The following is a 24,679-nucleotide window of genomic DNA, read 5'->3' as shown; positions in this document are numbered from 1 at the left end:
TTCTGCTGAACTTCCCCTGTTTATTCATAGAAATGAAAACAAGTACTGTAGAACTTATTTTATTTCATTAGAGAGCTAGCTGAAACATCAAAGGAACCTGCATTGCAGAGGAAAATTTTAATCTTATCAACATTTCTGCCTGTCATTTTATCCAAGTTGAGCAATAAAATATCAGCAGAGTAATTCAAGCAAATTTGGGCAAGCTCTGCAATATCCCATCCAAATATGTTTTTAGATAAGAGCAGCAGTGTGTTGGAAGCAAATTCCCATATACAATTTTCACAAATCACATCATAGAAAATGATCATAAAAATGGTTTTGTTTGAGGTGATTGCTTAAGTGCACAGCTCCATCTCAGGGCCAGATTAACTACCAAGTGCAAATGGTCTGGACTGCAACTCAGGTCCCCACTTAGGGCTCAGGTGAGGCCTGCAGCTACGTCATCATGGACAGCTGTGACCTACTGTCCAGCAGATGTCCACAACAGAGCAATGGATAGACAAGTGGACGATCTCCTCTTCAGAGGTTCATCTGCCCTCCAACTGAGACTATGCTGTTGGGGGAGGGTTTTTGGCAGGTTTTCAGAGAAGCAGACTGTGTCTCTCTGCATTGAGACCTGAAGGTGCCAGGTCAGGCCCCCATCCTCCATCATGTCAGAGACATCTCTCACTTTGTGTGCCTCAAATCTGCAGGGCAAAGAGTGGACTCACAAGCACTACCCTCTGAGAGAGGATGCTTGTGTGACTGCACCCAGTGACTGCAACCCTGTGGGTGCCAGCACCACAGCAATCACAGTCACCCAAAACAAGTATGGCTTATATACCAGCAACATCCCCTACAATCCATGGTGGTTTTTTGTGTGTGTTTGTTTGTTTGTTTGTTTGTTTTTGTTTTGTTATGTTTTGTTTAGTTTTGTTTTTCTTCATTTAGTATTTCCACTCTTAAAAACACTGAGCAGGTTTCTGGAAAGAGGTTTCCCTACCATAGCTGACACCCATTTAATCGAATTACACTTTTGTCTGCCAGACTGAAGAGCTTGCTACTATCACATTTTTGATCACCAGCTCTGATACCTCAGACTTAAACAATGACAATATTGATCCAATGACTGAATAAGAAGTGTGAGTATCTTGTACTTACTAGATGAGCTCTGGCCACTGTTCAGACTATAGAGACTTTCCATAGAGTCACTGGGTTTTAGGGAGACCTTCTCTGTGTGTATTCCACCACCAGGATCACTGTCATCTTTTCCTTCTTCATTCTTTAACACAAAAATCAGATGTTAACCACCAAGAGATGTATTTTATAAAATTTATTTTTCTTTTAAATACTTGTTGGAGATTAAATCATCATTACGCTTTATTAAGAACCACTCTAAGAGAGAAAGCATTTTAGAATTCGATGCCTGATAATAAGGATGTTTAGCACCACCACTTGCTAGTGATGATCCTTAGGATCTTGGAGAAATCCCCTGTCTCCTCTGCCCCACTCACTTCATTCCACTCCCGCTCAAGCAGCTAAACTGATTGTCCATCTCAGAAGACTGCAATATATCACAGCAGTGACGAAGGCTTGTAGTGGGAAATTCGCAGATAGCCATATCAGGTGATTTTTTTCATCTGATTGTCTCTGAGCAGGAAGTATAAAGTTTAATTTTGAAAGCATGTGGTGAAGTGCTAGTTGAGGCAGATGTATTTTGCCTGGAACTTCTGAAAACCCTGGACACCTGGCAGCAGGCTGGCACTCCAGCCAGGCTGCTTAGGAGACAGCTTGCACACGTGTATGGCATCACTGTTCTACCACCATGCTCACTACATTGCCTGACCTATACATTGGCTTCAAAATGCAATGCATTTCAGAATTGACAGATGCAAGTTTCTCACACAAAAAACTAACAGCATATGAAACTGGCCCTTTTAGTTCATAACATTAAATCACACCTCAGGAATCACAGCTTATACACTTAATGAATTGAAACAGTAAGATCCATATTTCAGTCACAGGTAAGTTAGGGATGGCATAAAGCTAAATGAAATAGTGATGAGCTTTCAGAGGAAGAAATTTCTTCAGCCAATTTCATCATGTTGCCAATGTGTGTGAAATCCTGATGCATACAAAACATCCTGCAGTACTTAGGATGTTAGATAATATTTGGGGAAATGTTAGTTATTCATCAGTTGACTGATGACATCAAGATTACAGTGAAGTAGGAACCCATACAGGTATGTATAAGGCATAGCATTGAAATGAAAGACTATACTGGTTTTCAGCAAGAACAGTACTTGTTACACCAGTCAGCATCACAACCCATAGTTGAATCTGTGTACTGGTATTGATTGTCATAATCTCCTGCAGGAATGAAGATCATACTACATGTGTGGTCAACCAGATAATTCATTGAATTTCTGTCATGTGAACAGTTGCAGCAAATGTGCAGAAGGTAAATATTGAAATTCTGATTTTTCTTTCTTATCACATACGGATTGCAACTTCCCAAATTGTAGCAAAAAATGCAAACTAAACTTATGAAATAGGAATCCTTGTCTTTGACCTCCAAAAACTGTCTAAAGTGTGAAATGCTGTCTAAATCCTGTGAAATGCTATTTTCTACTTATGAAGTTTCTTATTTATTTTGCCTGCTTATTTGATATTGACAAGTGTGGTATAGGATGCAGACTACCTAGATTTTTTAGGATGGTTAAGTATGACAAGTCCTTTTTCCTTATGTGTTTTAAAATTCAGAATTCACTGACACAAGATACTGAGAAAATAGAGTTTGCAGTGTGTGAAACATTATATCTTTTTATGTTTAAAAAAGATAGGTTCACTAAGATTAGGTAAGGTAAAAGGAGATAAGCTGTATGAGTTGTCATGCTCTAGGATGCTGGATGATCTCTACAAAATGGACTTCAGAAATAATTCTTGCATTGAAAGATAAATTCTTCTCATGAAGCATTTTGCTCAGGTTGAGTATCAGACTGCTGATGGGGCTTATGTGATACTCCCTTGTGTCCACTTCAGGAGATTTTTTGTGATGCTTATAGAAATGGTCCTTGATGACAAAACAAAATTCAATTATGTTAAACTCCTATCTATCTTGGGTCCTTACTATGTGATGCTGTAATTGTATGTATGCATGTGTGTGTACATTAACATGCACGTGAAAGAAAAGTTACATACTAAAAGCTGTTTTAGTGTTACCACATTTTTATGGATTGTCATAACTGATGACAATTGAAACATAAAAAGGAAAAATGCACATAACACTTTTACTTTGCATATGTTATCATCAGACTTTAGATTCTTAAGCTGTATTTACCATCTCCTCAGAGAGTGCCTTGATGTACTTTTTACCCATCTTCTTCTTCATGGTAAGGGAAATGGCTCTCATCTTCTTACCCAATCTTCCTCCATTATTTGCTGCCTTAGTTTGTACTGCGTCTCCAATGTCACTTATAGTCTCCAACTCAGATGTCTGATTTGAAATTAAAAAATAAGAAACAGCTCACCACAACAATGAAATTCAATGTAGTGGAATAGGAGTAGAAAAACACTAAGGACACCAATGCAGTTAGAATGACAAAAGTCAGTCATAAGCATTTTCCTGGGGAATCATGTACCTAAAGAGGTGTACAGAACACCAGTGTATGTGTGAATGACAGAAATAGAATATTTTTTGTGATAGAAAATTTTGTTTCCCATTGTTTATTGTCCTTAATCCAAACAAGAATTGAGGGGATTTATGCTGGCTTCTTGTAAACAAAAAAGACACATCTGTGGTTTGCATACACATACTGGTTACTTTAGGTATGCATCAACCTGAAGTGTACTTCTGTCTTTTTGAAAAACTGTTTCTAGTCTTCCCATCAAAGTAACAAAATTTAGGTGTGATTCTCTTGTTCATTTTGGCAAGGACTCAGTTGCCCAGACAGATCCAGGTACACCAACAAAGTTCTCACCAGTGTAAAATTTACACAGTAGTTTCCTAATGATTTTGAATAACTGTCATGGGAAAGTGAACTGAAGAAAGTAAAACTCTGTGTTATACAGACCTCAGCTGAATCATCTGTCTTTGATATTGAGTGGTGCCTGAAACGGTCAAAGCTTCCAAAGCTGCTCGTGCGCTGTAAAGAAAGAGAAGACAAACCTTGACTCACTGCTGGCATTTTATTCTCTTATTGAGACTTAAATATAACTGTCAAATCACCTGTTTGTGTTAAAAATTCCTCCCAGATCAATGGACCATGAACTGCTACATCCAGCCAGAAACAAACTAGGAGGTGACTACAGGGAAAAAAATTTATGACTGTACTGCCAGAAGCAGAAAAATGAATAAAAAAACCCAATACTGCTTCAAACACTAATTAGATGGTGGATATGATTATGAGTTTTTCTACATTAGTTTCACATTACTTATACACAGATATCTATGAGTTACTTCTCGGTAAGATTTCTGTCCATGAGGAAAAAAGCCATTTCCATAAATACTATACAAGCCATAGAGTCAGTTATGGTGATGTAAACTGTGACAATTCACAGTTTACTCTCACAGCTGTAGACACTCTCTACAGTTCTTTACCAACAGGAACCAGCAAGGACCAATAAGGATTAAGAATATATGTTGTCCAAAATGCATATATTACAGAGGGAGCAAGTAACAGAATAATCAAGCAGGCCATGTGTTTTTCTTCCCAATCCTGCAATTCAAATATCTGATTTTTTAAATCTACATGGGTACAATTTGCCCCTGTGCCACAGTTTTGCTTAACATAAGAAAGGATGCATTACTTGAGCTGTGCATTAAGAGACTTTGAGTAGATTGTTTTTACTTCTTTCTAATTTTCACTCTTTCTGTGTGCGGATAATTGACATGGTAAGGAGATTTTTGCAAAAGAGGTCATGCAGAAATACCTGCCAGACATGCCCAGGCAGAATTGTCTGACACTGCACTGCCAGTGGTGGCAAACTGCATAAAATTGGCACTGATGACAAGTCAGAAGTCCCTTTAAGTGGGGCCCTAACAACAACCAGAAATCAGAGATTTCTCCGGTCTACCGTGTCTTGAAGAGCTTGTTTTTATGTCTTCACCAATACTCAAAGCTAAATTCAGAATGAGTCCTTTTCTTTTGAAGTTCTTCACTCTTTCATACTAAATTAAAGTCTTTTAATGCAGTATCAGAGTTTGTGAGCAAGGTTTACTGTTATATACTATATCATCTCAGTATATTTCTGAGTGTTCAAAATCCCCTCTGGGGGAAAACAATACTGAACTAAATAGCAAACCACAAAATAAACACGTCCTGAATGAATTAATAAGTGATTTCACCGCTCGGTTACAGGCTTTCCTGTATTTATTAATCCGTTTATCCTGACTATGTGATGTCAGCAAAACCAGTTCCTTGCTCCGTTGCTTTCTTCCCTCCTCCAATCACAAGAGCCATCTTTTTGTCTTCCCCTTGGTTTCTAATGCAATTTCCATGCTTTCTCCTGGCATCTCCAGCTATCATCACTGTCCATCTGGGAATGCCACAACTCTCTAAAGGACCTCTGAGCTTCTGGTTCTGCTCTACCGTAACTGCTTTCCCATCTTCTCTGCCAGCTAAGAGCATCCACGACGTAGCCTCAGAGGCTCCTGACTTAGACCATCCTTTGAGCAACAAAAGAAGAGGAGAAAAGAACTGGTTTAATAGCCAGTCCCATTGCCTGCGTTTGTGTTGCAGACATGCTTAATGCCAGCATCAACCTGCTTCCAGTCAAGTTAAGGAGCAATCTCTCAGTGATGGTGAGAGGAGCAGAACTGCCCAAACTGCAGGGAAGACCACCCTTCCTGCACCCATCCTCCAGTTGCTGACCTAGATGGCAGGGTTAGCAACACTGCGGGAGTTCTGTCCTCTGGAAAGCTACAAAACCAAAGACCTACTTGAGCCAAGACCTATGTAACGTTTTCAGCTGCTGGTGAATTTCTGAATGCTGGCACATCTCCTTATCTGTTCTGCTCACAGCTGCCAAGCTGCTGTTTGCTGCTCTATCTCCTGAAGCTCTACTTTCCTGGCAGCAGTCAGTCCTCTGTGAGACTCATCGGGAGTGGTGTCAGGCTCCTGATGCCACCATGCAGGGTGGCAAGGCGGTGTTCAGGCTTTGCAATCATGATATTAAGGAAGGAGTTCATAATTCAGGTCGAGAGAGGGTCTCCTTCCCCTCTACTCTGCCCTGGTGAGACCATACCAGGAATATTGTGTCCAGTTCTGGGCCCCTCGGTTCAAGAAGGACAGGGAACTGCTGGAGAGAGTCCAGCGCAGGGCAACAAAGACGATTAAGGGAGTGGAGCATCTCCCTTTTGAGGAAAGGCTGAGGGAGTTGGGTCTCTTTAGCTTGGAGAAGAGGAGACTGAGGGGTGACCTTATTAATGTTTACAAATATATAAAGGGTGAGTGTCACGAGGATGGAACCAGGCTCTTGTCAGTGACAACTAATGGTAAGACAAGAGGTAATGAGTTCAAACTGGAACACAAGAGGTTCCACTTAAATTTGAGAAGAAACTTCTTCTCAGTGAGGGTGCCAGAGCACTGGAACAGGCTGCCCAGGGAGGTTGTGGAGTCTCCTACTCTGGAGACATTCAAAACCCCCCTGGACACATTCCTGTGTAGCCTCATCTAGGTGTTCCTGCTCCGGCAGGGGGATTGGACTAGATGATCTTTTGAGGTCCCTTCCTATTCCTAACATTCTACGATTCTCTGTGAAAATGGTACCAGCTATGTGGAGCACACACATACTTCCCCTCGGTGTCTCCATCCAGGAAGGACCTGATCTTATTCTGTCCATGCTCATTAATCACAGGGTTACTACCCATATTAGGCCCTTAATCTCTTACACACAGTCACTTTTAAACTAAAAATAGTTTACAGAGAGAAAAAAGTAAGGCAAAGAAAAGCTACAGGATACCATATGAAAATACTTTGTCTTAAAGTCTCAATTTGAGAAGAAGAAAATCAGCAGCCCCTGGAACACAACTGAAAATATAAGCTCCTTGCTGTTTCATTTCCCCATTTTCCCACACTTATTTAGTAATGATTTCACCCTCCCCTCAAAAATTTGATGTGGGAGAGGCCCGAGTACAAACAGATGGAAAAGTGTACCCACAATTTGGGTCAATGTTCTAACCACTGCAATTTAAGAAAAAAAGAAATAACTTCATTTTTTTCACTAACATTTCTGTGCACATGTAACCTGAAAAATATTCTAGCCAAAGGTTATTTGAAGAAGCTGACCCAGATTTGTGAATATTTTCGGACAAGTAAAATTACATTTACTACTCACTGGGGAGGAAAAAAAAAAAAAAGAAAAGAAAAGAAAGAAAAAATTACACATCTCTCCTTGTAATTGATTGTAATCTCCCAGAAAATCTCTGTTGGCTAAACATTGTGGTTTATTTGTTTGTTTTTACCCAGTGAAATTGAAAAGGACAATTTGGATTGTACACTTCAATTTTATCTAAAATTCCCATAAAGAACTTTGCTATTAAGTAGATGAACAGTATCCTGTGACAAGGGGTTAGCTCAATAGTATGATATAAGAACACAGCCCCAAGGATTATGGTTCTATTAGACAGGATTAACACCTTTCACTGGCTCGTCAACCCAGCCAAATGTTCCCTGCAGCATGGAGCAGGAAGGATAGAAACAGGGAGGCTGAGATTCACAGCAATATTGGGAAAGTATGAAATAGTCTCACACAGCAATCTCTAAACATACACTGACCTTTCTGTTGCATTCAATCACTTCAAGTTGTCTAGTAGGAATAACTGTATATTAAAGTGCAGATGTGCTGCAAACACTTTAAAAGGAACAAGAGGAAAAACATTGTTTATTGTTGGTCTTACCTATGAACAGCTTGAGCACAGGGAAATCAGTTACTCTTTTTTGACCCTTGAAACAACCTTATATCCTACATGTGCAGAAGCCTCGGGCTATTTTGTAGTGTACTTCAATGTTGCTTCCTCCTTATTAAATATTAATAAGGGTTACAGGATGATTTCCACTATTCTAGATAATGGTCTTGTTGCACTGGAGAGCACTAAATAGGGCTGCTTCAGCAATTCTCCATACTAACTTTTTCCATTAAGTAATCAATAACTACCACCTTTTAAAAATATATTCAACCCCATTATACTGATAACAAAAAGCAGATTTAGGAGCTCTGGGCTGCAAGGGGAACAGGGCTATTACTTTCAGTAGTGTCAGTCACTGCATTAGTGTCAGGGAACACCTACTTTGTGAAGATATGGACAGGCTTTATTTCCAGGTGAAGGGAAGCTTTTAAAGTAAATGCAAAGCTAACAGTAGAAAATATGCTATTGACTTTTGATACCAATATTCAGCATCCTATAAAGTTAAGTGATTTTTCTCTCTGGAATCATGCAAGAGCTACCAATGGAGGTGTTAAGCAAATAAGAATTTGCTCAGTAAATCTAATGGAGACATGAGCAGGGGAAAAACATTTTTATTTTCCCACACAAGGACTGATCATATAATTTCTGCATATCAATGCATTAACTTTCATCCCTTCCCCTTCACTATACCAAATTAGCATAATAGAAAATATCAAGGATATTTTTCAGTATTTTAAAACCTTCTTCCATCTTTTCCTATGTCTTCAATTCCATGAAATTCAATAACTTGAAATAATAATTTTAAAGGTGTAAGTGCTATGTGATTACTGTTTATCTTAATTCAGGCACTCTGCAGTTGGTGATCTATTTTTTCTGTAAATAGCCTATAATTTTTCCCAGAAAATGGTATGGTGTGCAAATAGAAAAACAACAAGAAGAGCTTCTGCAGTCTGTGTGTTTCTGTTATAAAACTTCCTTCCCTTGTAGGGCATATCATAGGAGAAAAAAGGTAATTCTTATGATAAACTAGTCAGAGCTTTTCTATGTCTAAAGACAACCTTTGAGCCAAAACTGGCAGCAGTTATCCTGCTAAATAATTATTATGGGTGATACTTATCTCATAGTTTCCTTTGGACAATTTACACTGCTCAGAGATCTGATTCCCTGCTGTGAGAAATTCTAGCGCATTATGTTTTGCTTCAAGTTCTATTCAAAATAGCTTTTAAGTCCAGCACGAAGCAATGGCTTTGTGCTGACCCTCTCACACAAGTAAATCTCTTGAAATTCCTCCATGCATTTTCATTTTTAGCTTCCATTCATCCTTAGACTACCCAGACTGTGCAAGTTGTACAGGGGCAAATGCGGTCATTGGAAATAACAAAAAGAGAGCTCAGCATGTTGCCCAATTTCTTCGCCTGCCACAGACACTTTTGTTCTTCCCTCTCTGCTCAGAAGAAGCCACAGTAGCTCCCAAGAGGACAGTCTGTGCTTGCTGCTATGATCGATAGAGATAAGTGAAGCTCAGGATTTGATTCATTCCATCTGCTCTCTGATGCTCCTAGTGCCTCAGGAAGGAGGAGACTACTCTGGGAAGGAAATGAAGACTCACCAAAGTAGAAATGAATATTGCCACTCTGCTAGCTTATTTTACTGCTTGCATAGCTAATCAAATAAATGGTGTCCTAGACTTTCACAGAAAACAAGATAGCAAATTTTAGCTTTGGGGATGTTCTGTGAAAAACAAGCAAGCAAACAAACAAAAAACCCCACCACAACTAAAATCCCCTCATGTCTGTTTAAAGAATGAGAATTTGCATACAAGATTCAGTAGCTCTCCAAAGAGTAATAGGAAAGTAAAAGAAAAAAAAAAGATGTTGTGACCACTTTACGTCAGGAATTATTTTTTGTATTTACACATTAGTTATGCATATAGAACTTATGGCCACCAATCAAGCCATTAATATAACCTTACAGCCCATGCAAAACATGGCCTAAACCTTGTACTTTGCCAGTCAAAAGCAATAAAAAAGATACAGTTTGTTCTTGCAAACTCAAATAAGGCAATCTACTGAAATGGCATTTTTAACTGGCTTAAAAATGACTCTGTAAAAGACTGGTTGTAATCATAGTCTGGTATTCAGTAACTGCATGGAGATGGGCAGAGAGAGGATCAAAGTGGTCTCCGAATAAAATCGCCACCATGAAGTGTCAGAGCATATACCCTAATTTTAATGATAGAAAATTACTGCAAAATAAAAACTGTATAAAATACTGAGTTAATCATAGTTAACACTCCTCCAGGTCAGCAAGCTTTGCCTTCCGAAGTAAACACTGAGTGGCTGTTTTATCAGTACTGCTATCTTGTACCAGCCTCTGTCTCTCTCTGAACTGATGCTGACACGAAGCTCGTGGTTCCCGATAACCCAGTCTGCACATCAGAGTTTCCACTAGAAACTTGGTTCTCGAGTGCTTTCAGAGGGCACCTTGTGCAGGACAGGTGCCGATGCAGCTGAGAGCAAGGGAGAAGCTACCCTTCGTAAAGTTGAACAAGGGCAAGATGGCTTGCAAGGTCGATGAGTCTTTCTCAGGCAAAGGCAAGCCACGCAGGAAGTCTGAGCAAAAACGCAATTTCGTCTGACAAAAAAAAAATGTGCTCTGTTGATTGAACGAGTTTGTGAGGGACTAAATAAGGAAGCAATTTAAGAAATGTTGATCTTAACACTAAGAAAGTTTTTTTGCAACTGAGTATTGCAAAATGTATGGGGGAAGGGGGTGGGGAGCAGATCTGACTCCTCTTTAAATGCACATTGACCCTGAATTTTGAGGACTCTTGTTCCTGCCCAGTTGCTGCAGAGCACTCTCAGTTCCCAGTGAGAAAAGTCACTTCAAGTGCTCTTCTGGCAGTCTGTCCAATTCTGGGCATGTGCACACAGGTATTTGCAATAATTATGTAATTAAGACTTTATTATTTATATGGCATTTAATTAAAAGTGACTTTCAGTGGCACACAAAACCATGAAAAGCAAATGACTTTAAAAGAAGGTTAAGGATGTGTGACAAACTCACAGGAGCTATGAGAATGACAGTTAAGGACTTGGCATGATGTTCACTTCTACCTCCCCGCTATCCTTTTTTACCCTTCATTTACACATGGGCAGAAATATTGAGGGACAAGCCTGGAAATCTTCCTTCCACAGGCGGATCACAGATCTGTGACTGCAGTAAAGCGGAGCACTATCTGAGTAAAGATTGGTTAAATACAATATAAGCACTGCAGGTGTTGATCTTTAAGCCCTTAAATACCAAAACCTTTCTTCTCCTGAAACTTCATATTTTCTGAACCATATGAGTGCACAGACAAGTTCATATTTTAAAAGTGAATCACCTTGCTTCAGTTAAAGTCCTTACCCAGTTTACTTATACAGCACAATGCTGTTTGTTATCCAGGTCCTGACTTTGCAGGGTTCACCTGGATTTCTCATGGGAGTGAAATTACTCACATGTGTGTTTGCAGAATGGGCTTTAAACTAAGAAGAAAATACCTGTGCCCAAAGAGGAGACGAGCAGCATGTAGCCCCAAGGGCTCAGTTTAAAGGGAGCCCCGTGCCTGCCCAGCACATGGGGAGTGGGCAGCCGGTATCCTCCCCCAGAGGTGTGGGGATCTCCCACACACCACTATCATGAATGTACTGATAAGGATCCTACCACCTCGTCGGGCTATACATAGACGGCATGCAGAACAGTGCAGGGAGACACAGCGTGTCTGAGGGCTTTGCTGTTGCTTTTGGCGAGCCTGAGAAGCAACGACAGCTGCCAGCTGCAGCATGCTTGCTTGCCTGCCAGCCCCGGTGTGGAGCAGCAGGAGATAGGCAGGAAGTACTCCTGCTTGGTGTGACAGTGTTTTGGTCAGAGCCTCTGCAACTCAGTCGTTGTAACACAGCCTTACAAGGACCTCTACAGGGGTTATTTTGATGGCAGACAGAGCCTCCTTGCATATCTTGCACTTCGTTCATACATGTTGTGGGAGCTGGTCCTGCTCCTAGGGAGTCACCAAGAATAAAAGGTAGCTTCTGCATTCCTTGCCAGGGAGAGGCACATATTCTGTGGAAGGTGTTCCTTCAAGTGACCTTCCAGAAGGAAACAAGATTAAAAAAAAAAAAAAACCTCTAAGTCATGGTTAGATCTGACCATCCCAAAAGCTCATTTGGGTTTTTGAAGAGTAAGCAAACTTCAGGAAACCTTTATACAAGTTTTACTGCTGTCCTGGAGTCTTATCCTTGACAACAGGTAATAACCAATAACAAGCTAATTCTAAGAAACTTGGGGGAGAGGGGATAAAGAGAGTTAGTTTTTATTACTTTTAAATGAGTGTTTGATACATCATGTTGGTTCCCCTGATTAATGTTCACAGCAAACTCAGCCATTGGAGTTGTAATGTTTCTGCAAGCTTCCCTACAGCAAAGCTCAGCCATTAATTCAGCGGCATATGTCAGCTCAGCAGAGCAAGGTCACTCTTCTCTTTCAAGGGGAACCTTTTTAGAAATAATAAAACTGACAGAAAGTTCTTTTTTGCATGCTTTATGTCACCTGAGGTTGAGTGCTGCAGTTAATATCACAGAGCTTATAAACATTCCCATCTTCAGCGGTCTCCAACCCCACTGGGCTCTTGGAACCTCAACTTTTTTTTTTTGTTTAAGTAATATAGTGACAGCTTTATGTGGGGCAGATATACAGTATGTAATCCTAAATGAGTAAAAAATGAACAAATCTTTTCTTAGGCTTTTTAGAGGAGAAATTTTGGAAGGCACTAAGAGAGTGCTGATACTGCAGTATGCATTTAGGATGCTTGTGCTTAGAGAAAAACATATAGGATTAGCGACTTTGTCTCCATGGATGCTTGCAGCTTTGGCTAAAAGGGAGCAAATTTTAAAATGCCATGAGTCCGCCTTGTTTCCATTTCACTGTTAACTGATACTGCAGGGTGGAAATCTGTATAGGCATGCAAAGTAAAGAGAACACAAAGTTAATTGATCTATTTATGGAAAAAATTTGAGCTTGTAAATAAATAAAGATGTGTTAGTCATCTGTTATGATAATTGATTGCGACTAGAACTTATTTATCGGGATACAAATATTATAGAACATGACATACAAACTAACTAGCTGAAGAATAAGATCCAAACAATAGGCCAATTTTCTTCTCCTCATTATCTCCCTTCAGACATCCTGACTACACTTGATTAATGAATCCATAGTGAGATTAGCTGAAATTGCCTTAATGGAGATGCACTACAATAGAGAAGCAAAATTCAGTTCAGTATCTATCATCAGCCAATGTGAATTTTAGTGTTTCATCAAATCTATATATCTATTTACTGACATTTTTTTTTTCCTGGAAATAATAAATAAATAAAAGACTGTACTCATTACAGTGGGATAAATTTTGACTCCTTTAAAATGATGACCAGTGTTACGTTTTTTTCCCCTTCATCTATCCTCCCTTATCACAAGGCTGAGTTCCAATGTCCGCTTATTGCCATCCATGGGCCAAAGTTATCCTTATTGTCTAGTTGAAGAAAGCACATGTGCCGCTTTACTGCAGTTTCGCAACTTCAAAAATGGGACATGCTTGCACAACGTATACCTGGGAATCAAAAATATGCTCCTTGGAAATCTGAACTGAAAAGAAATTCAGTAAACTTTTGGTTTTGGACCAGTGTGGGACCTGAAAGAGGGTTTCTAGCTCAGGCTTTCCTTGTGATTTAGCACTGCTGAAGATACTTCTTAGTGCAGATGTTATGATGTGTTAAATTAGGTATTTTATCTTTGTAGCAGAAATTCTATAACTGCAATTCCATGAAAAAACAAAAATAAAGCAAAACAAACAAACAAACAAAAACCCCGTCCAACCAACCAAAAACCAACCAGCCAAACAAACAAAAAAACAAACACAAAAAAACCAAAACAACCTAGTTATCTGAAGACAAGATAGCATCCTGATTCAAGTCACTCTTATACCAAAATCAACAGCTCACTGGGGGTACTGGGTATAGCAAATGATACTAGTCTAGTATGGGCACATCAACTCCCCTCTCTCTGTCTGATTTTCTCTGTGGCAGTGGGGTTATTGTGATCACAGCTCAGTGGAAAACTACAGTTTCATCTCATGAAAAACAAATGTACCACATGCTTGAAGTGTGCTTTCATTCTGACACATGATGAAATTGAGACTGAGTTTCTCACTCCCCCTCTGCTCCTGCAAATTCCGTGAAAACCACACATAGTTGAGATGATGCTACCGAGGCACAAACATAAGCAAGGGTTTTGAGGTGTTCTTTGAGGTTATCGCATCTGGAATATTGTGTTCAGTTCTTGGCCCCTCAGTTCAAGAAGGACAGGGAACTGCTGGAGAGAGTCCAGCACAGAGCAACAAAGATGATTAAGGGATTGGAACATCTCCCTTTCAAGGAAAGGCTGAGGGAGCTGAGTCTCTTTAGTCTGGAGAAAAGGAGACTGAGGGGTGACCTCATTAATGTTTATAAATATGTAAAGGGTGAGTGTCATGAGGATGGAGCCAGGCTCTTGTCGGTGACAACCAGTGACAAGACAAGGGGCAAGGGGTACAAACTAGAGCACAGGAGGTTCCAGTTAAATACAAGAAGAAACTTATTCACGGTGAGAGTAACAGAGCGCTGGAACAGGCTGCCCAGGGAGGTTGTGGAGTCTCCTACTCTGGAGACATTCAAAACCTGCCTGGACACATTCCTGTGTAACCTCATCTGGGTGTTCCTGCTCTGGCAGGGGGATTGGACTAGATGATCTTTCAAAGTTCCTTCCAATCCCTAACATTCTGTGATTCTGTGAATCCCAAATTCAAAGCCATACACCAAATCTTACTGAAATCTGGCCTATTGCTGCAAAAGGGATCATGCCAGCTAGAAGTTTTTAAGCTTTCACGAATGAGTAGGAATGTATTGTCTCTTCCCATTCCTTCAGATACTAACTAAAATCCCAAACACATAATTTTCAAACATTTTACCACAATTACCAAGAGACCTGAATCAAGCAAATGTAAGCTCCGTTACAGAGATAGGAACAAAATTATGGAAACACCCCAGTAGACAACATCAGAAGAGCCTTGCCAAGTACTTGTAACTAGAATTGAATGACTACTCTACCGTCATCAGTCATTTCATGGACCCTTTACAGAGGCTCCGAGCTACTCATCCATCAGTGAACTATCACCCTTTTCCAGCTCTGTTAAGCAGTTTTTTGATCTAACATCTGATTTTTAAAAAGTAGGCAGATAGACAGAAGTATAAGAGAAAAGCAGAACAGCTGTGCTGAGTGAAAGAAATTCATGAGTGGTAAAGCTCAGCACCTACTTTGCAGCAGAGAGTCAACCTGCGTGAGCTCGTTCAGCTGTCTCAGCCACTTTGTCATCTCATCTTCACACATCTGCTTTTGGCTGTGCTGTTGCTAAGTGAGGCTGATTTCTTTATCTCACGGCTGCAGGCTGTCAGTGACAAAGCTCCATCTCTATCTCAAACATAACAGTAGAGAGAAGACATGAAACTGCATCATAGCTTTTTGATGTTTTCTCGTTGAACAGCACTCTTTCAGTGCTTCTCCTCTCTCTGAAGAAGCCATGACAAACACTGCAGAAAACTGTAAAGCCAAGTACTCAAGTATTCCAGTAGCCTCACATCTCACTTGCCTTTCTACATACCCAAAAGAACCACAAATGTACCACGCCTTCTGAATTAGGTCAGCATGACCAAGTCAAGGAACTTACAATTTCCTATGGTTCTCAAGGAAGTAACCATTCAGCATCCCATGGAAATCAAGGACAGGAGTGTGAGGTTGCTTGGTTGTTCTTGTGAAGATTATAAAAGAGAAAAAGACATCAAAGCTTGTGCTGGGTGATGGTTAGAGATGACAGACCCTTTGTTGCTGACATTCAGTTTACCAGAAAGATGCCAGTAGGTGTTACGACTGGCAACTAAGCAGCCTGAAGATTGTGTCCAGGTGAAGCTGTTATCCATCTTTCTGTGTATCCATGGAACAAAACAAAGAGGTGTGGAGAAAAAAGTAGCAATACAGTATGTAATATGAATAGTCAAAGAAGGAGCTTCCCTGAAGCAGTTAAAAATCTCCAAACTTTTCCCTAGGTTGGAATTTCAGCCTCAAGTCTGGGAAGAGGAAGAAAAGTAAGAACGATTGTCAAAGGGGTGTAATTTAGGGTTCTGCTGGGCAGGGAGGGGTCGAGTGCATCTGCCACAACATGCTCTTGTGTGCACTGTAAGTGGAATAAGATACAAGAAGCTAGAAAGGTATGATCAAGCAGGTATACAGGAGAGATTTCACTTGGGATAAAAATAGGTGGTCATTCGTCTTCCCATGGAATATCAACACACGTACAATACACCTTCATCTGATGTATAAAACAAACTTTTCCATTAGGGTGGTTAAAGGACATACGTCTTGCTAAATATTCAGAACATATATAATCTGGAGTATGGTGACAAGCAGCAAAATGTCTAGCAAAAACACTGCCATTGCTAATTTGTGGAAGACAGTGTATCTGTTTCTAGCAACTGAAGTAAATCTCCTGTCTCTGTTGCAAGTTTTCATAAGATAAAGGTTAAGGGATAATGTGATTACTGAGGCCCAGAAGAAGGTTTTTTTGCCTTCTCTGGAGTGGGTGTTGCCAGAGGTTTCTGCCCACAAATCATGGGGTTGATTCTTCTGGCTGAAGTGTTTGTAGCCACCCACAAATTGCTTATACCAACTGGCCATTGATGGCGTTATAATGACTTCAGTCTGGATTTATGCTATGACACAAATTACTAGAAGAGTGTTGAAACCTACGGAAAACTGTCGGCCACATCCTCTACCTGTCCTACCCATACATAATTACTGCTTTTTTCCAGCAATGACAGATATGCTGGCCAATGTTTCATTTGGGATATTTTGCGTTTCCTAGAAACACAATATTGAAGTATGTCAACCGCTCTATAAAGCTGATTAAAATATTAGAAGGCCACTAATGCTGATTTATGTCACCTTCATAGTTGTGCTACTGTATTGTCCTGGTTTTGTTAAAAACAAGTTCTCTTTTAGTGAATTTGCCTGTCAGCTAAAGCCTTCATATTAGCTGCATTTCCCTGGAGAACCCGACACATGTTTTGGTTAAACCTAGCAATGGAATGCAAACTTATTGATAAGCACGGATGGACATCTCGTGAGAGGGGCAACGAGAAACTGGTGATCAAGAGACTGACCAACGGTGTATAACATTCCATTCACGTGAATACTTCATATAAAAGTGGGAGATCACGAGGATCTCGGCCCTTTTCCCTTTTGCCTTTTCCCTTTTTTCCTCATGGCTGACATTAGGAGAGGACCTTGCTGGTCGTCCCTGCGAACTGAGGCCTAGTGACAGACTGAATCCAGCTCCGGTTGGCTACAGAGTCTAATCCAGGACTTTGGGTGCTGGCTCTGCAGTTGCTGAGACTTACAAGATTGGTTTTGTATATTTTGTATTATTTTCTCTATTCTTATTAGTAGCATTAGTAAAACATCTTTAACTTTTCCAACTCTCTTCTCTCTGTCCTTCTTTCCCTCCCGATCGCCTGTCCTGAGTGGGAAGGGGGGAGAGGGAGGGGCAAAAGGGGGAAGTGGGGGGGGAGAGGAGGTTAACAATACATCTGCCAGGGTTTGATTGTCACCCCGCAATCTTAACCCTCGACATGTATTTATCAGAGAGTACAATTACAAACTATGTGGTTAATAGCCTGTTTTCTAAAAATGGCTGGAGAAGGTGATTCACATATCTTGAATGCTCTTGTTTGCTTAGGAAAACAAAGAACCAAACTGGATTTATGGCTCTAAGCAAAATGAATACAAATGTGGAAAATATTCTCTTTGTGAAATTTTCTCTCATTTGTTTTAAAATATTCTGCTATTAAGGACTTAAGCCTGGCTAGTGAAGGAAAACCGGGACAGGGAAGAAATAAGAAATTACCCACATTTTGAGCAAAGTTGGTGAAAATTTAAAAGGTGATGTAGACAAGGGAACACACAAAAAGGCCAGGACTGGACCAGTCCACAGATTTAATTTTTTTTCCTTTGGCACATGAGCTATTCAAGAGTTGTATGAACCCTCAGTGACCCTGTGTATTGATCTGAGCTTCAACATCTGAAGTTGGTCATCCTAATCAGCCTCCTGTTCTTTCCCCACAAAGACCCTGGAGTCTTACTTTCTGGTGAGAAAAGAAAATTCTTCAAATTTCAAGACCTTACGAGAAGAGATATGCTAACATATACATTAAGATGCAAACAACTTTCTGAAACTGCTCTTGAAAAACAAAATTGGCTGATGATCAAGAAGATGGTAATACAAATGAAGAAAATATACCAGATGTAAGAGGAGCAGCAATATGATTTTAAGGCTTTCCACTCATACACAAAAAATAAAATGTGATTAACTCTAACCTTGTTGTTTGTTTTTTGTTTTGTTTTTTTGTTTTTTTGTTAAGCCTGAGGGAGACAGGAAACACCTTCTGAAGTGTCACCTGCAATCCTTTTTACCCCTTCTGCACATACATGGTTATTACAAGTATTATTTTTTCTTTCTCTGAGCCCTCCCTGATAAAGGCACACAGGTATTTTTTTTACTATGAACTAGGTTCTTAAAATTACAGCCCAGATGTTGTCATGCATTTCTTCTTATTTAACAGAGTTCAAATGGATTTTGACAAACAGTCTTTCTTCAAGAGGCAATGCAGTAAAGACCTTTAATGACAGAACTGTGTGTCATCTTTGCCTATAAGCATAAATTTGCACAGCGGGCAGCATGGTGAAAACAGCTTATCATCAACTCATCACCTCTCATCATTGTTAGAATGAAATGCAAATGGAAATGAACATCACTTCAGTCATGGTTGTGAAAATTAACATCTGTGACATTAGCAGTGGCTCATTTATTATGCGCTCAAAATTTCAGGAGGAAAGAAAAGAATATAAAACTTGCTATTTTCAGAACTCTACCAGTCTTTACTTTTGAAATAAAATTAAAAGCCTCAGCTTTCCCAACTCAAGGATAAATCATAGTTAATATTCATTTATACTGAGCATCTCTTCACTGCAGATCTTGTCCTACAGAAGATCTAATAAAGTTTTAAATTATTTTTGGTCTTTAGGTTTGCTGTACTTACTTTCTGTTTTCTTTAATAAGTGTTCCCAGGAACCACTGTCTAAAAAAAAAAGCAGCACCAAAATAACTTGCTTCTACATCTATCTGCTCTACAGGCTCCAAATACTTAGGCAAGCAATAAACTTTACTCAATGACAAATCTCACTGAACTTGATGGGATCAGAGCTAATTTATTCTTTTAAGCATTTTCAAGATCAGAATCAGACCTTTTGTGAAGAGTATATAAAAACGGGAAATCCTGGCCTCAAGTCTATGGCAAAAATGTGCACTGATTTCCATGGAGGCAGGGTTTCATTTAAAGCTTATAAAAAGCAAAATTATTGGCATGAAATAGCACTAGGGAACAAAGTTGCACATTAAAATATTTATTTCCATTGGATTTGCCACTATTTTCTCATAAACCTGAAAATAAATAATTGTTTATCACCTAAGTAAGTGAATATTGATTTAATCAGAAGCTTGAACATATTTTTGCCTAAACAAAATGCACAGGCATTGACCCTGAATTGTCTTACACACCAGAAGTAAGCTGAGTTTCAAGCACCGAGCATATTTGGAAGCAGAATAAGGAAACAAAAACGTCTCAAACCTTGAGCATAAACATGGATCTACTGTCATGTAGAATTATGACACAAGACTTTCCTCAGTCAAGCCAGAAAAAATGACACAAAGTCATCTTTGTTTCAGCTTGAAGTAAAGCCAAGAATCATCAGGCAGTTCTCAAGTTTACTATGTCTGTAGGAATTTGAGAGAAGGAGACAAAAAAGAAATAGGCTCTAGCAGTACATTACATCCTGTGAAGTGGCCAAGACCATACAGGAATGTTTTACAGATTATTTGCGCCTTCCATTGTCATTTGCACCTGGTCAAATGTGCAAAACAGTGCAAAATGGAATGCAAGGCAGCTGCGAAGTGCTTCAATGGTGTTTTATTTCTATAGTGCCAGGATATGGTGCTTCCTGAAGCATATGAAAAAGAGAAGACTAGATGCTATATAATTTCTTAGAATGCTTTTTCTTACCATTTTTCTAAATCTGCTTCATGCCACTCCCCACACACACTGACACTCGTAATGTCATAAGGGCCAAAGAGGGGAAAATCTAGGTGATTTAAGAGGTCGTTGTTTCATCCCCTAAATCAGCTGTTCTCCTCCTTGCCATATCTCTAAGGGGTGATGGGACAGACTGCACAAACTGAAGCACATCTAGTACAAGCATCCTTCCCCCCACTTGATGTAGTACTTTCGTGTCTGCAAGTAAAACCGCAGCAATGCAGGTGACACGTGCACCCTGCAGTGAGCTCCTGCAGCTGGGCTGACTCTGGCCATCAGCACGACCACAAACCTCAGGGCTCGGTGCAAGACCTGGTTTGTTTGACCTCACCTGCCCACAAAAACAACTGCAGCACAGCACAGCTACACTGTATAAATGAAGCCGTGTCTCATCTGTCAGAAAAGAAAGGGGGATAGGTGAGGACTGAAAGAAGTGCTGAGAGTGAACTGCCTCTTGGTGGCTGTCCTGATGGGAGGTGCACAGGCCCTGTCGTGGTAGAAAGTTATTTAAGGTCCTAGATAGACAAACAGATAAGGTTAGACAAGCTTGAAATAGAGAGCTTAGGCCTTCAGTTAGTTGAATTTCATCAATTTTAAGGAGGATATTTTTAAGCTTTAGGACTTTTCTTTTATATTTCAACTACCAGGATCCTGAGCTGATGTACAAGGTATAAATGTACAGTTCCACGGCAGTACGTGCAGCTATAATGAAAAACATTAGCAAAGGATCAGAATCCTTCCAGTACCTCTTTTGAAAACATCTCTCACACTTCTCTCCCTGTATTCTCTGGGATGACACCAGGTGTAGGTTTTTTCTTCCTAGCAATGAATATTTATTTATTTAGTTTACGTACAAAGCATATGGTAGTTATATGCATATTGATGCATATGCAAGAGCTGCCAGATAAACAAAGAAGTTGTTAGCATGACCGCAATGCTATGGAAGTCCTGCTCTATAAAGAAACAAACTTGCAACTTTACTTTTTCATTACAATGGGCAAGCATCAATCCTTTAATAGCAGACAGTGAGAGTTGAAAGATACAATTTTTTGTCTATGTAGCACATAATGGATCTGCAGAACTCCCCTAAGCACCACAGTAATCAATGAAGTAAAGTAAATGCATTGCACGCAGACACTGACAGTTAGATACTGAGAATATGTGTTAGCTCTGCATTGGCTGTTGATTTGCCCACCACTACTGGAAGCTTTATACAGGTAGAACGAGTTGCCTTGAGAAGGGTTTTAACATCAGCCTGTATGGCATTCCTTCGTCTTTATCAAAAGGCATAACTTGATGCTGATAAGCTTCACATCAGAAAGTAATAAAAGCAAGAGGATTAAGAAGAAAATCCTGCTGAAACACTTGAATTAATACACAGAAGCTCATCCAGTTGTGTTAAAGACAACTGGTCGCTATGGGTAAGAGTCAGTTACCGAAAAAGGTTTTTTTGATGTCCTCTTTGCAGCCCTAAGTAGCAAACCTGATTTTCACTTAACACTCCAGACCTTATGGCTCTCACATAAGTCTTGTGCCAGCCCCGTATGGATGCATTGGAGACACTGGGACATCTAAGCCATCTAAAGGCAAGGTGAGGTAACCCAGGACCTCAACAGTGACAAGGGCATCCTGCCCTGCAAGTGTGCGGAGGTACCAGATGTTGTCTGTGCAGAGCAGGGGCAGCCAGGAAGTGATCTAGGGAAGTTGCTTGGGAAATCCTGTAACTTCTGTCGGGAGGTAAAGACCTGCACTCTACGTTACACAATTCTGTATTAAGCAACATAAGTATTTACGTTGCTTCCACGGGGCATGTTTCGAAACTCACTAAGATTTCTATTCTGTGCAATGCAGGGCTGTCTCCTCTCATGCTCTTTTTATGAATAGCACATTCAGCAAAAACATTCACATTGTGGAAAGTTTACACAATTCTGTGCACAAGTGGGACTACAGTAGGTGAAGTGTTTCAAAGCACACTACTGAGGCAGAGAGACATCCTGAGCCACTTCACCAAGACCTTTCCTTTTTTGTAAACATTTACAGTAAGACAGTCAGCACAGTGAAGTCAGTAGGTTTGATGGTCAAGTGGTTAGACTCTTTTTATCCCCATTTTACACATACGGTAAATCGAATCCAAGACCATGATATGTATATATATTTTTCAGAAGCCACAGTGGCAGCATCTAAACAACATGGAGTGCATTCATGAATGAATAACTAATTGTGGAAGATAAAAATTCAGACTGTTAAGGAATCTGTTATTCTGGAAGAGAGAGACCAAAACGTGCTTTTGAAATTATTTAACAGGCAGGAATACAAAGCCATCCAAAGAGTCTCTCAAACTCATTTCTTGCTTAACATATAGTGTAATTAGATATTAATTATACTTCTTCCATATCTTTAAAAAAACATATGGTGATTGAACAGAAGAAAATGCATACCATACCAACTAGTGAAAGACTTAAAATCCCATTCAAATATGTGGGCAAATGGATTCAGAATTCTTTGAAATCCATGGAAAAAACATGAAATTTAATTGTTAATGAGTTGTAGTCTAAAACTACAAGTGCGATACACAAAAGTCAATTCTGGATAAAACCACAAGACATTCCTGCTGAAATAGTGTCTGCAACAATATGTAGGACCCAGAAATTACAAAGTGAGTTGTATTCCCAAACAATGAGAAGACAGGTCTGTATACTAGGAGATAGTGAGTTACTGAGACCACTGATACACTAAAAGGCTTTTCTAATCACTTATTTAAATTTTGAGCACTGGTAATTTGAGGTAGAAGTGGAAAATGAAGCACTCAGGTCTAGCAGTAGCTGTTTCTCTTCAGGCTTACAGTACGCTTGCAAAGGTCACTGCACCCAGTCCAGGGACTGAAATTTCTAGCACAGGACACATCCTTATGCATCTTGCAAAACTCTCTCTTTCTTGCAACTCGAGATTGTGGAAAGTGTCCATTGTAGCATATTAGCAATTGATTCAGAGTATTTATTTCAGGTTGAAAATATAATAATTCCCAGAAAAGCGAAAATGCCAAACACAGATTGCCAAGTACCCCCTCCTCCTCTTGTTATTATGATGCAGAAGTAAATGTATTGAAATAAGGAACAAATTTAATAGCTTTTCTAATTCTTTACTGACTATCAAACTCATTTGCAGGACATCATCAGTTTATCATAGGTGAAAGGGAGAGAGGGGATTTTTGTGAGCCTATCTGTGAAAAGACTGGTGCAGACATACAACAACAGACAAAGTCCAGAACAAGGACCATTCAGCACAGCTATAGCAGCTTCACAATGATGATTCTTTGAATTAGATCACTACTTCTATAAAGTAAGTGTACACAAGTATATTCCTGAGATTATGCCATGGGGGCACTTGCACATCAGGAAATCCTGAAGCTAGGATTTAAAAGGAAATCCTCCCTTTAAAAATTGTTAACAATTCCTGCTATTATTCATTGTCAATAAAAATTCAATATTCTTACCTTTGGCTTTTGACTTTTCTCCTTATCAGACACGTTAGATGGTTTTCTCTTCAACATTTTTGATCCAGGCTTGCCCAGCTGATGTGCAACTGCTCCTGGCTTGTGACCAAACTAAGTGCAACAAAGCGTACTGCACAAACATACACCACTTACGCCGTTCCTTGTTCTACCAGGATGTGACTTCACGCAGCTGCTCTGCAGCATGGGTGAGCGTGCTGAAATCTTCAGCTGGGGAGGGAGAGAGGAAGGAGGGGAGGAAGTGATGGGGAAGGAGAGACGTGCGCTGAGGAGATGAGTTGCAAATAAGAATAGAGTTCAGGGTGGAAAATGCTCTAAAAATTATCTCCTTCTGTGTCACCATCAGGCCTCAGTGAGGCTTTGGATGTCCTCAAGAAAATCGACCTCTTTTCCAATCCCATGTTTCCTCACTCAGCCTTGTGGCACTAACCGCACTCTTCACTTCAACTTGTGCTGGGACTTGAGTCTGAAGGAGTGCTGTAGTTCAGAGGACCAAGGGCTATTACTCCCCAGCAGATCTGTGCTGTGGCACATGGTCCAGCTGGTCCCTAATGCCTTCCTTTCTCTCTTAGCTCTACATTAATGCAATAGAAGCAAGGAGAATGAATGTCACTGTTTGGTAGAGAAGGGAAGTTTTCTAAAACCATATTTTTTCTTTTGCAAGGTGCTATAATTTTTTGCCATTCGTCACAGAATTTGGACTCCCTGAACTTTTCAGTGCTCCATTATCCTTGATTTGGTGACAAAGTGACAGGGAGAAGTAGCGAGTATAACAGAAGGCTCACAGCAAAGACACAGAGGAGTATGACAAATTAAAAGTCCCTTATATATCCTTTAAAAATAACCCAGAGGCTAAAGGAAAGCAGAGGTGATAAGATAGTTTTTAATTTCTTCTTATTTTGCTTGATATTTTTTGTCAAAGTCAAACAAACAGAAGTTCTGAGTATCCAAAACGAAACTTATTTGTTGTCAATCATAGGCCACAAAACCTGAAACCATGAAAAATTCCCA

General features: G+C 39.9%; 1 protein-coding gene across 8 annotated transcripts in view; it reads right to left on the bottom strand.

Moving 5' to 3' along the window:
- SAMSN1 (SAM domain, SH3 domain and nuclear localization signals 1) overlaps window positions 1–24,679 on the bottom strand; it is a 95,991-nt gene that overhangs the window by 14,812 nt on the left and 56,500 nt on the right. For 7 of the 8 annotated variants that reach the window (XM_071809651.1, XM_071809655.1, XM_071809657.1 and 4 more), the window contains 3 exons: window positions 4,053–4,124; window positions 3,320–3,475; window positions 1,141–1,261 (listed from right to left, as the gene is read on the bottom strand). In XM_071809651.1, the coding sequence (XP_071665752.1) occupies window positions 1,141–1,261; window positions 3,320–3,475; window positions 4,053–4,124 (349 nt within the window). Of the gene's footprint in view, window positions 1–1,140; window positions 1,262–3,319; window positions 3,476–4,052; window positions 4,125–23,650; window positions 23,828–24,679 lie in introns of those variants that run through there. The other variant, XM_065848006.2, reaches the window with a different exon arrangement.

Source organism: Patagioenas fasciata, chromosome 1 (assembly GCF_037038585.1).
Source record: "Patagioenas fasciata isolate bPatFas1 chromosome 1, bPatFas1.hap1, whole genome shotgun sequence".
Classification (NCBI taxonomy): domain Eukaryota; kingdom Metazoa; phylum Chordata; class Aves; order Columbiformes; family Columbidae; genus Patagioenas; species Patagioenas fasciata.
The sequence above is the reverse complement of the archived record's forward strand: the minus strand, read 5'-3'. Positions and strand labels throughout refer to the sequence as shown.